This window comes from Tetrao urogallus, assembly GCF_951394365.1.
Source record: "Tetrao urogallus genome assembly, chromosome: 1".
NCBI lineage: Eukaryota > Metazoa > Chordata > Aves > Galliformes > Phasianidae > Tetrao > Tetrao urogallus.
The window spans coordinates 109,983,299-109,996,804 of NC_136813.1; the positions used below are offsets into that span (position 1 = coordinate 109,983,299).

Below are 13,506 nucleotides of genomic sequence, written 5' to 3' on the forward strand. Positions count from 1 at the left end.
TTTGAAGGTTTATAGCAAACTTAAAGTGATATAAGAAGGTAAGTAACTTTATCCAGTGAGTGTGTTTATCCAAATATGTCATTAAACTTCTCAATTTCCTTTTTAGAAGGCCAGTTAGGGACAGACTGACTCATTCTCCCGTCTGACAGAATGCGAAGACATCCAGAGTTTAGCTGGCAAGACTATTGAAAAAAAGGAGAATTTTAGGATTTCAGGGAGTGTGTCTTGCTTCTCAGTCCCCCAGCTGGACGTAAGATAAAATTTTCAAATGAGAAACATGTGAAATCTTGTCTAAACATCTGAATAAATGTTGTCCCAATTTCTTGTTGACTTAAGTGAAACTGGAGGATCTGAACATCCTTAAATGTCAGTTTGGCAGTCATATACATATATATATCAGAATGCGGTTTTCTGATATTCCTAAAATCATTAGCATGCAAATCAAATTAAAGGAAGAGGAGGGTGTAAGGTCTCCATTTCTTCTATATTTTTGTTTCTACTGGATCATCTGTTTTTGTCTTTTGTCTTTTTTTTAATTTTTGCCTCCAGGTTATGAAGAAGGATAATGTGAGCTGGTAATGATTATACTTGACTGAAGTGGAAGGATAATTCAAGAAAGCCCTTTTTTTGTCACTTGTAATGTCTATGGTGGCCATGTGTATTTGGGTTTCATTCTCTTTACTTGGAGCTGCTTTTTTATTGTCTCAGTTCACACCTGAATTTAGAATAAAATAATACAAAATCCATCCTGTCTTTTCAGTCTGTTTGGTTAGATGTGGATATTTATTTATTTATTTTTACAATAACTGGTATCATTTAGATACTTCCATTTGTACTTGTGTTTATCAAATCTCACTAAATAGACTGAAAAGATTGGATGGATTTTGTATGAAACTTACTAATAAGACTTTATTTTATAAATAAGTGTTCATCCTTAGCATTTTTCTCATGTAAAACAGTCCTGATTTTGACCTGAGTGTACGCTTAGTTTTGGTGGGAGCAATCTCCTCCTATAGAATTCTGGATGGGATTTGAGAGTATTCAGCATCTTCCAGGATGCAGTACCTCTTTTCTTCTTTTCTCCTGTGACTTGGAGGTACCGTGAATCAAAATGATATGGCTAAGGAGCTCTGTGATAGGCAGTAAGAGGCAAGATTCCTTATAAGTGGCTTTGAGAGTGAAGAGCTGCTGCTTCAAGTAGCAAGTTTTTAAAATCAGTTCTCAGGTTTTCAACCAAAATTTAGAACTTAAATGTACTGGCAAGCAATACAGCACTGTTACGAAGAGTGGTTTTAGTGATTTTTTTATTTTTTTATTTTTTTTCAATGCAATAACCTGTGATGTTCTCTCCACTGAAACTGCTAGGAGTATCTTGAGCTGGTCTGTGCAAGGCATATCTAGTCAAGCTCATATGCACATCTGAGAACAACCAAGTTTCTGTGTTCAGTGAGTTTCCCTTCTTCTCCAAAATTCTTGGCAAAGGTAGGGTCTGGGAGAAGATAACTGATGTTAGGCCAAGTTTGGCAGACACAAATCAGTTAGCTGTCTGGGTATTTTCAGAGTGACTGTCCCTTCGGCACTTTCAACTTCCCATTTAGGGGGTGAATAAAAGTTTTCTATGGCATAATATCTCCTCTTTCCTCTTCCATTAGCCTGACATCACAACTATTCCTTAATTTTCAGGCAGGAAAAAAAAGGTTGTCGATCAAATGATAGTTTGAGATCTTTTAGTACTGGAGCCTTCTGTTGTCAGTAGGTCTGTACATACTCTGGCTTTTACCACTAGTGTTCTCCAGCACTCACTTATCTGTGGGAGGGTGAAGGGATTGGCAAAGTCTCTTTGCCTGCTCAGCCTTTGGAATATCTCCAAACCATGCCTCACAGAAGCTGCTATATCAGTTTCTCTCCCAGGGGGCATGGTTTGAACCCCACTAACGAAGACTTTGCAGTTCTCCATTCAAATGCTTCTTAGGTAGCAGACCTAAGTGGCTGCAAGCCACTCAAGCACCAGTCTCAGGGTTTCTCTGCTACAGATCTTAGGTAGACTTGTATCTATCACCTATCTGGTCCATCCTAACAGTTTATTTCTGTATTTATGCGCTTTCTCTGGCTTTGTCCTGATCTTCATAGTTAAAAGGCTGAAATGTTCAACATGCTTTTTCAGTGCGCTCATATTGGGCTTGGTCTTCAGACTTTAAGGAAGTTGTGTGTTACTTTGTCCACATATGTGTTGTTTCTCATTGAAGTTTATATAGCAAGCATTTCAGGCTCCAGAAACAAACAAAGAAACAAAAAAATGCTTATGCAAAAAGCAAAATTATCATGTAAGTAATTTTGTTTTATTTCAGATGAGTTTTTTGCTAGTAACCTTTGTTCTCATTAGATTCAGTGCTACTGATTTTCCTCTTTATTCAATTTAAAATTACTGCCCAGTGTGGGGCTGTGACACTGCACTTAAAGTGCTTTAACTCCCATGTAAGCTTCTTTCATTCATATACGTATATATGTGTATATAAGAAACTGTAAGTGATGTTCAGTGATTTTGTAGCCAGGCATAAATGCAGCAAGGTTCACAGTATGCCATGAGAAACTTGGTTATGAATGTAGACCACAGATCCTGATAACCGGTGCATGACCTGTGTCCCCTGTTCTCATGGCCATTTTTCTCTTGCCTATCCTTAAGATATGAAGCCAATATTAGTACATAAAGTCACTTACATTTTTCTATCACGAGAAAGATCTTGACTTCGTTTGGATTTCCCCTCCACACCGAAACAGGAATATAGCTTTTCCCAGAGCAATGACTTATTCTGAAAAATTATGATAGCATCAAACTTTTCTGCTGTCTCAGAGAACAATTTATAGATTCTTCTCTCTGTCTGATGTCGGGTGTTTTCTTTTAAAACTGGTTACAGTATCTTGTGCCAATTTCTGCCCTTCTCTGTGCCCCACCCTGCAGTGAATCAGAAGGGCACTGTGTCTTTTTTTGGTCACAGGTCTCAGTGCAGTCATCCGTTTCTATTGTTGCTTGTGATGAGGCAAGTTATGCTGTGCTATACGTGGAGCAGTGCACTGCGTCTTATTTGGAAATTTAAATCAGTGAGTGGAGCAAGTGCCCGATTACTAAGGGTAGCATCTCAACATGAGAATATTTTGCCTGTCCTTCATCACCCATGCTGGTCACTGGTTAGGTTGCAAATAGAATATATGGAGTTGGTATTGATTTACAGGAGCCATAAATATTGTGACACTTGCCAGCTTTCAAAGATCATCTTTCCCTTTGAGCTGTGACACCACGGTTAGAAGTGCTGACTAGAGCTACCACCAAGGTGGCTTTCCATGCTCATCCCTCTCAGAAGAATTCCTTGCCTTTTGCTATGAGAGCATATGATGATGCCCATTGATTTCCTCACCTAAGTGGGGAGATAGGATAGCAGGGTAGAAGAGTGTCTGACTAAGATTTTTCCATCGTGTCCTCTTCTGCCTCAAAGTACCCAAAGATAGTATGGATGTATAGTCATGACAGTGCCTTTGGCAATGGACAGATATCTCCTGTACTCAAAGTTTAAAGAAACTGAGTGTGAGCCTCACTCCTCTCTCATTCCATGAATTGCGTGAGAAATGGTTATCACCAGATCTTGCATCTGCTGGCTAAATTGCACTAGGTGGAATAATTGAAAATTGCACCACAGATCCAAAAACATTTCTCAGTAGTATTAACACTGAGTTGAAAGCACTGATTCTGTTCACATTTCTCTTTACTCTTTGTTTTGAGTAAACATAATTTGACCTTACTTAACAGTTTTGAATTTTTTTAATTTCTTTGCTAACCTGATCTTATTCATTTATTTTTTAAGATAAAGTACCCTACCCTTCATCATTCACAGAAACTGTTGTATAAATCATGGAATCCTTGAATTTTGACAAGAGTTTAGTTTCACAACATCTGTTGAAAGTTATGTAGTATAATGGTACAGAGTTCTTCACATACAAGCATGAGGTAATTAATCTGCATACATCACTTCCTTGTGTCTTGTCATTGTGTCTCAGTGGTACTTATGATTAGTGGGACTGTTCCATTGGGAACAGTGCAGAATAAGAAAGCTAAAGTTTTGTTTGTGGTGGGTCTCTCTCACTCACCTACAGAGCACTAGATACCCATGAAAAAGGTCAAATGTACAGAGATCTGGCATCGATTTCACAACTTGCAAGACATAGTCTCAGGCATATGTAATATATATAACTCATTGCCAGAAAGCTAAAAGGAAATGATTGCATTTCAGTACAATGCAATCTATAACAATAGTTTAGTGTGCATGAAATTAAAAACTGCTGCTAACGTATAGAATAAATAAGTCGACTGTGTTTATTTTTACTGCAGCTTTCTGTAAAAATAAGGTCCTGCTTCTTATAATATTTAATTGGTTTCATTAATAAAAACAGCAAATATTAATTATACCCATTGCTACAGAATATTGAATTTTCCAGTACTTGACATACACGTTGGAATAACAATATTTTGTGAATGTGTCAGAATTCAAGTACAGCAGGGTTATGCTGACAACATGCTAACTAGCTTCATGTCTGATCTGAGGTTTCTTCTCTTCTTGATGCACTGTACTGGTTTTCCAGCATTGCTCACTTGACCTACTACGTGTAGCAGTTAGTTTCATATGTCATTAGAAAAAAAAAAACAAACAACAGAACTCGAACCCTAAATGCACAATTATCTAAAACCACACATTTCACCAAATTTTACTACATTTGTATTGTGATAGAGAGTTTGGGCCATGTAGTTACATTCAATGAGAGGATAAAGGTGTATTATAAAGGTACACAAGAGGAAATAGATAACCTTTATGCAGTAATGGCCATGCATCCATGGAGAGTTGTATGGAGAGGGGTGAAGTAGCTAATATGGAAACCATAAAAGATTTATTTGGATGAAAGAACAGAAAGGTGCCGGCAGTTGGTTATCTTCTTTGTGTTTCTTCTTTCTTTTTCTTGGAGGTGTGGTGAAGAACTTAAGAGACTTAAAGAAAGGCTCTGAGAGAAAAAGGATCTAGATGTGATAAACTGAGTGACAAACAGCATGACTTTGTTAATTTGTTTTTATGAAATGAGGTGGTGGAGAATCTTAAGGATGAAACCATAGACAGGGGGATAAAAGATCGACTTCCCTTTTTGTCTGATAAAATTCTCAGGCTGCTCACAGAAGGTGAGATTTTTGTGGTTGTGGTGTTTTGAGTAGACCCGAGAATCTTCAGCATAGAGGTGGTAGCTGATTTCAGGATTCTGTGAGAATAAGCACAGGAAGAGAGAAAGGCAAAGATCTAAAGAATAGTATGTATAAGGTCCCATAGACAGAGCAGAGGTGGAAGTTTGCAACATGGAGGACCACTGTGCAGAAGCTTTCAGAGAAGTAAGGGGGTTCCAACTGATTAACTGAACTCTGTGCAGGTGAGATACTGAGGAAGTGTGGAAAATTCATTTGTGTCCAAGGCAGCTAAAATATAAGAGATTATGATGATGATTTAGGTTTAGAGGTTTGCTAGAAAGGAGGTTGCTGAGCTTGTAATAACAGCTATTTCAAGGCAGAAATGAGACCAGGATGATGCCTACAGTGAACCTGAGAGAAAGGGTCTCCAGGCAGGGATGGCAAAGACTGCAGGAGGAGCCTATAGATAGGCAGCAGAATCACTGTTCCTTGGAGTTCTTCGCAAGTCAGCTGGAGAAAGGTCTGAGCAACCTGTGAACTTGGCCCTGCACACAACAAGTTGTGCTGGAGGCTTCCAGACCTCTTCTAACTTGTAGTGCTCGAAAGTGGTCTCTGTTAATTGATTGACATTGAGGGGGATAGCAACTGAGGCAACAAGCACAGTTCTTTTGTGTTTTTTTTAAGATGAGAAAGACCAAAATTTTGAGACTTTTGCAGGTCAGGTTCCAACCATTATGTTTGGTGAATGTTGACTCCCCAAATAGGTACGACAGTAACTTATTTCAACACTGAAAATGCGTTTTTCTTGATGGGTGATGCAGTGGAATAGAATTTGGTTGGCTGGGTTTTTTTTTTTTTGTTTTTTCTTTTTCTTTTTCCACTTGCTTAGAGCAAAATGGGTAACTTTTATTTATGAACTGTTAGGATTATCTTACTTGCAAAAAAATAGTTTTCTTCTCCTTTGGACTACGTTCTCTGTCTGACCTTTTGTGATTGTGAACTAAATGCTAAAGCAAAAACTCTGTATAGAAAAATCTCATCTTTTTCAGATAGAGGATCCTTAAGGTAAGAGCTTATTAATCACTGTCATACCAACTGAGAAGTTTTGGGCCAATAATTGAATTCCTGTGGGCAACATTTATCCTAACTACCTTTAAAGTCTGTTTACATCTCTGATGGTCAAACTGCTGTTTCTTTTCCTGTCCTCTACAACAGCGTTCACTTACTTGTGAATTACATTTTGTTGTTATGGAGAATCAACATGCTAGCCATAGTATGTAGTGAGTTTGAAGATGGAGGACATCTGTTCACTGGGAGATTTCTACCTTTCCTGCAGTCTAAGCATTCAGGTATGCTGTGAACAGAGAGAAGTTATTTTCACTCATACCTTCCTGTCCTTTCAGTATTCAAAAAACAGGAAATAACTGTACTCACATACTATTTAAAACTGTGATATTTGCAGTGGAAAAGGCTATGTAAGTGCTTATCATTTTACCCTTTTTGTTTCTTTTCTCAGGCATTTCATTTTGTTTTGTGAGATGGAGAATAATATGTAAATATATGAACACTTGCATGCATATGTCATGTTATCAAACTAGAAGTATGTCTATCTCGTAAACTATTTTAGCTTTGCAAATTATGTCCTAAAATAACTTTTATTACTTAATTGTACTCCAAAAGCATGGGATATTTATAAAGTTATCTGGACAAGTAGGTACATCCTCAGTAAAGATACAGTGGAACCTATATTTGAATCTATATTTTAAAAATTGTTGTGTATTTTCAGGATTGGTTTTATTTATTCATTTATTTATTAACCACTCTTTCTGACAAATTGGGAAAAGAAAGAAAGGAAACATCAATACTATCAGACAAAGCAGTGGTCCAGAATGTATTTATTCTTGATTCTTTGTAGTTGCCTTAGAGAACGAAGAGGAGAGGGGCAATGAAGTGGCACGTGCTTCTAGGGGGCATGAAATGCTCTTTCTGGCATACGTTTTCTTTCCAACTTGGAAGATCCATTTTCATCTCTGAGCTGAGACTATGGAAGAGTAGTTTTGGCAGGCAATAAAACAATGTTTGAAATATCTAAAGGATTAATATTAAACCTAGAAAGCTGTTGCTAATCTTGTCTTAAACTCACAAGTCTAACAATGCACAATTGCTTAGGAGAAACTTAAGTTTTTTTGCCCTGCTATGGAGTCAAAGGGATTGTTGAATGATTGAGATGAAGTGTTTGTACCGACTCACTGAAGGCTGCTGATATTTTGTACGATCTAAACACAGCGTAGTTAAAAATGTAGTTAAGATCATTTAATTAGAAATTCAAAGTTAACCTTTCTACTGAGAACTGTTGTGTATGGAGGGAGTAATGCAGCAGAAAGACATTATGGTGGAGGCTTGCCTGGTTTTGTAAAACATACAACCATCTGATAAACTAGTTTATGACTCACGTTTTCATTTAAGAATTCAATGGTTTTACTCTTCCTGAGAGCATACCTAAGAAAGAGGAAATGCTTTCCCTCCTCCTTATTTTATAAGAGCTTTAATTGTATATAAGAATTGGATCTGAATCACAGTTTCTTTATTCTGGATGAGGAGCTACGAGATATGGTTTAGTGGCTTCTGGTAGTAAGGGTAGTGGGAGAAGGGTTGGACTAGATGATCTTGTAGGTCCTTTCCAACCTTGTGATTCTATGATTCTATTCCTATTATAAACAGTAGTTCTCAGTCCTTCAGCATCACCACCCCATAACGTCCAAGTCTTTTCATGTTGATCATATAATCCTGTATTACTCAGATACCTTGTTTGGCTTGCATGCATTCTATACTCTTGAAAGTTATTTTAAAGCATATACTGTAGCTTTGCTCTTTCATAAAAAAAAACTCTTCTTTGACTGACTGAATGGAAGGTCAGGATTTTGCTTCGAAACTGAAATCCTGTTACTAATGTTATGCACCTTTCCACACTGATAAAGGAATACTTCTTGTTGAAAAAGGAAGAAAGTTCTTTGACAAACGGTTATGGCTTTTCTGTACAGCTTGTTCTTAAATGGAATTTCAGCAGAGGGAACCAACATTCATTGTCATTGTTTATGTATGAAACTTCTCACAGAGTTTTATTTGTTCTCATAAGCCAAGAGCAAAATTTACATCCTGTGAAGATTTACAATAAGACTAAGATTTTTGAAATGAAAGAAAAGGTCACTTTGCTGTGTATGGGTGTGTATTCTGAATCTCAAGTCATGCAGGTAAACACAGAGAGATGTGCCTTAACTTGCTGAGCATTTTTTTGTTTGTCTTTTTTTGTTTTTTCTCTTTCTTTTTATTATGGCAGGCAATTGCATGGAGATCTTGACGGTGACATGACTTGGCAAACATTTTGGAATCAGCTCAATATGTGACATCACACCCCCTTATGGTTTTCCACATAAAATAAGCACTCCAAAGAAAATAGAAAAATTGAGACTTAATCTGAAATCTATCATTACGTCCTCTAAGGTCTCATTAGGCACCTCACTATTTTCTTTTTTCTTATTTCTTTTTCGTTTTTCCAGGCAGATAGACTAAATGTTGCAGATCATAGTGGTAAATGTTTTATGGGGAGAGTAGGGGGAGGTGCAAGGAATGGAGTTTTATTCCCATGCCTACTTTGTTTTCACAAAGATCGTGGTTTAGTCTTTCCTCCTGAGCAGCATTTCAGGCTGTGAGAGCGCATGTGTCTGATGTAACATTTAGCAATTGCGGTTGTTTAGCTCTGTCTCTAAGAGATAGATGAGTGACTCCTACTTTATGAGGAATGGACAACACAGATGAAAACCTCTGTTCAGCTCAGACTTCAGTTCTCAATAAGTTGATGTTTTACAAAAGCAATTTTTGGAGAAAAACATCCATTCTGCCCTTTGCTGGGTGACTGTATGTGATTTTCTGTGCATGCTTGTGGTTGCGTGCATTAATGCTCTTTTTTTTTCTGAGAAGCAAATTATTTTTTCCCCACCTTCTTTAATTGCAGTGCATAAATATGGCTGTGTACTTGGTGGGAAGCATATGTGCTATCATTGATATGTGAAGGAGAGAGGTGTAGTGGAAAGGGTGAACGTAGTAAATGCTGCCAAAATACATGGAACGTGATGTTACACAGGCGAAGCAGAGGAAGAATTATCTATGCATAATGTGAGTTTAGAATAAGCTTGACATTCTCACACCCAAACATTTCCATCTGGAAGCTGTTCTGAAGCAAAAGGAAGCAGAGACAATATACTCCTATCTTCTGGAGTAGCTATCCACAGCATAGGAAATGTTCTATTATTTTTTCTTTTTCCCTAGAACGTGTTCAATTTTACAGCAGATTCAGAGAAGTTGTGTTTTGAAATTTTAAAAACAGTAAATGTCATTAAATTCTTCTTTATCCTTCTGAAAATTGGTTTTGAAACTCTCATATTATGCTTAAACAAGCTGTTGAGATTTTTGGTTACGGTTTTTATCCAGTACTGATACAGGAACTTATTTTCAAAGCTTTCTCAAACTACCTTCTGCCTTTGTGTCATCTTTCTGTGCTTTGATTTATCCAAACACTTTCTGTTTTTTCTCGTGTCTTTCTTCTGCCATTGCAGTCTGCAGTCCAGATTTCATATTCTCTTACTTACATCCCATTGTGCACACTGAACATCTCAAACACACTGGAAGACCAACCTGCTTTATGTGGTTGTAACTTTAAACACATTTGTGCATCTCCCTGGGCTCCCTGTATTGTAACATACTTGTTGCTCTCTAATGGAGCTGAAGAATCTACCAACATGCTGTTATTTAGGAATAATTCATTATGCTTTTATAGCTGAACTCTCAAAATATGACTACCAATATTCCTAATTTGCAGTGGATGCAGAAAGTGGACAGATCTGTACACGTTATATTAAATTATAGGTATTTCTTAGTACCATGCCAAGTGGTAACCTTACCTTTCACGTTCTTTTTCCAGTAAGCTTATAAACTCATCACTTTTCTCCATGTATTCACTGTGCTTCCTCTTCTCTTCCTCTAATTCATACAGGGTCTGTCTGTGTGATTTTTCTACCATTAGAAGTTGCTCCAGCATTCGTCTGTGAGTTTCCTTCTGTTTCTCTACAACTTTATCAAGCTAAAAAAAAAAATAAAAATAAAAAAAAAAAATTGAAATACTTCAAAACTCTTAGTTGCTCAGACTTCCATCAATAACAGATTATAGGAGAAGCTTACTAATACAAAGTATGTTTAATAGCCTGATGGCTCTGTACTTTGTTTGGAAAAAATTATTTAATTCCATCAGCCTGAATCTAACAAACCAGCAAAATTAGTTAAGGTACTGTTTTGAGGGACCCTCAGTCACCTTCTGTACCTCCTCCTGCCATGAATGTGCTTTTGTCATTGATATTTCTGATACGAAACAGATTCCTTGACAGATGAAGCCTCTACTTCACACAGAAGTAGACCTATTTTTGGTTGAATAGAAGTAGAAATCTTATTTGTAGTTCTGTAGAAAATGAGAGGGATCCTCCTCCTTAGACATTACTGATCTAGCTGAAGTTTGAGGAGGGATCACTTGAAGCCATCTAGAGACCTGAGGAGAATTTGTATTTGTGGGCGCTTTTGTTCACTGCTCATTCATCCTCCTCTGAGGAGGCTGCCTTCCTGATTAGGTCAACAGGAGAATCCTCAAATCTCTTTTGGAGAAGATTAATTTTCAGTGCAGAGCCAGATCCAGCTCCTTCTAACCACAGACTATTCTAGTAGTTGAGCTGCTTTGCAGTAGTTCACTCTATTAATAGGAAAGAATTCACGAATGGGCAGTGTGGGAAGCAAGACTGGTTCTGGTTCTCCGACATTTCCCCCTCTAGGAATTTCACATGCCGCAAGGCACACTGGGCCTTCAGATTCTTAGAGCCACTGCTTATTTTAGGCAGTATAATTCAGAGAACTATAATAAATTATCTTCTCTTCATGCTTATTGACAGTTTGGCTGATAGAAACGATGTCAGGAATGATCAGAATACCTGAACATGAGTTTTTTGGAATGACTGAGAAAATCCTCTACTTTTACATGGGCTCCTCATTCTCCCTCTGCTTACTTCAGCTTCTTTCTAAGCATCTCTTGTTTTTCCTGTCATTGTTAACTTTTTTTTTGTTGTTGTTGATGCTGATATGAATAAGGAAATAAGGTCTACTGACAAAACTTTGATTATTTGAATCCAAAATATTCCATCAGAAATGATGGGTCACTTTGAAAATGGCCTATTCTTTCTCCTCACAGCATCAGTGTCTTTTCTGTTGCAATGGAACTGAGTTAATTTCATCCATGACCTAAAAATATAAAGAAAGTGGTGGCTGACCTTCTCAGCTGCTTTATGGTGCTATTACAGCAGGTTGTCAAGACTTTCCCCATCCCATTCCCTGGCATTAGTGTACTTTTGCTTCTACAAGGTCAATGGGAATTATGAATCTGAATTAGGATTTCTCTTGGGAAAATATTTCTTATCAAAACCCTTCCATACTCAAGCTTTCTCAGGAAACAAGTGTCACCTCTTCCAAACTTCTTGGCTGTGTGTTTTACAGAGGTTGAAAGCTGAATTGCCTTAAAAGGTCCGATTGAAAAAATCCGGCTATTTTAAATTTCTTCACATTCTTCTTCCACCAGGAATGAGGATTTCAAAATTTGAAATCCTTTGCTGAGCTAGTAGATTTGGCAAAAAGAGAGAAAACTTTCACTGTATTTTATCAGCCTTCTTCCCTGTCCATCATTTCAGAGGGGTTTTTGGAGCAGCTATATCACAGATGCATGAAGCACCATTGCCTGAGTTTGTGCTCCTTGTGGTCTTAAAGACCATGCCTTAAGGTGACTGTATGCTGTCCTCTGAAAGCAACCAGCATTCTGCTTTTTGATAAAGCTGTGTTGTGGTGCTGTTTGTGGCTATGGCCTTATCTTGCATGATCACATTTGCTGGTCTCAGCCTTCACTGTGAGGTCAGGTGAGGAAGAAAGCAAACATGTGAAACTCTTCCTTGTTTTGGCAGTAAGCCTGTATGGATAGAGCTAAGAAAATGAAAGGATGCATTTATAGTGACACAAACACTGCTTTGAAAGCACATTTAAGAATGTGAGGGGATGCAAAAGTTGTTATTGTAAGAAAAGAAAGTGAAATTTCTGGCTAAAAGCTGATCATAAATCAAATGACTTGTGTATCCCAACATATAAATGACTGACGAAGATGGGGGTTGCTCAAACTAATCCGTGCAAACAACATGAATCAAACAGAAATATTTCTGCTTCTGCACTGTTGGGTATGAAGGATGCAGGACCTGCATGGTGTTTTATGGGTTTGTTTGCTGTAGAGTATTTGCAAGGGACCAAGCAGAGAACAGAGATATGGTGTCGTGTTGCTGTTTAGAAGCTCTGTTCTGTCCCTGCAGGAGAAAAGGGTTGAACCTTGGGGAGCCAGTTTGCCTCCAGCATTTTCTCCTGGTATCTTATAATGACTCACACATACCAGCAGAGAGGAGGGAGAAGCCATCTGAGCTCCAGCTAGCATGAGATACTCTGAAAAGAGTGTTCTCCAGCAGCCCGTTTCTTCCTCAAGTTACCCTGTCCAAATGCTAGATGTGCACATATGAAAACGCCCATTTCACACAGCATTTACTCAGCCTATACAGTTCTTGGCTAAAAACCCCAAATAAGACTAATAAGCAGTAATATAAATGTCTTCTGTGGAAAATTAAAGTGATAAAATCTTGATTAAATGATTTGCTGTTTTGTACTTGCTAACCATATGGACTTTTTGCTAGAATTAATAGTTCTACATAGTGAACATAGTGTACAATACAGTGGAAAATAGGAGGCATGAACTTACGTAACTGTGAATAGTTGAGCACATTAAAAATTCACAGGCATTTAATTGTTTTGCCACCAACTCGTGTTTGAAGTCAAATTAAGATGGTACATCTCATATTCATTCTGTCTTATTGTCTTTCTCTTTAGACTGCTTTGTGTTTGGCACAGAACCAGAATACAATCCAGGCTAGTTACATTTATTTATCCAAAATATAGTGAAATATTACTCTTGCTAATAATACCCTCATGGTCACTCTGTGGGTGTAAATGTATAGTCCTGAGTTGAGGATCTCTGGAGATGGTGGGAGCAGTTCTTCCCTTGTCTTCTTCAATCCTGGTTGTACCAGAATTCTGTGCGGATACATTGATCTGCTTTTCTTGAATGCCATGTTATCAGCATCTCTTCCTGTGAGTGTAACTCTTTTGGT

The 13,506-nt window shown here is 37.7% G+C and overlaps 2 protein-coding genes across 2 annotated transcripts in view; one reads left to right on the plus strand and one right to left on the minus strand.

Annotated features, from left to right (window-relative positions):
- CMSS1 (cms1 ribosomal small subunit homolog) overlaps positions 1 to 13,506 on the plus strand; it is a gene marked incomplete at both ends in the record, with an annotated part of 228,109 nt that overhangs the window by 60,239 nt on the left and 154,364 nt on the right. The window lies entirely within an intron of this gene.
- Positions 1 to 13,506, minus strand: part of FILIP1L (filamin A interacting protein 1 like) — a gene marked incomplete at both ends in the record, with an annotated part of 147,968 nt that overhangs the window by 55,978 nt on the left and 78,484 nt on the right. Inside the window, one exon of the mRNA XM_079538174.1 lies at positions 10,177 to 10,355. Within this exon, the coding sequence (XP_079394300.1) occupies positions 10,177 to 10,355 (179 nt within the window). The remainder of the gene's footprint in view (positions 1 to 10,176; positions 10,356 to 13,506) is intronic.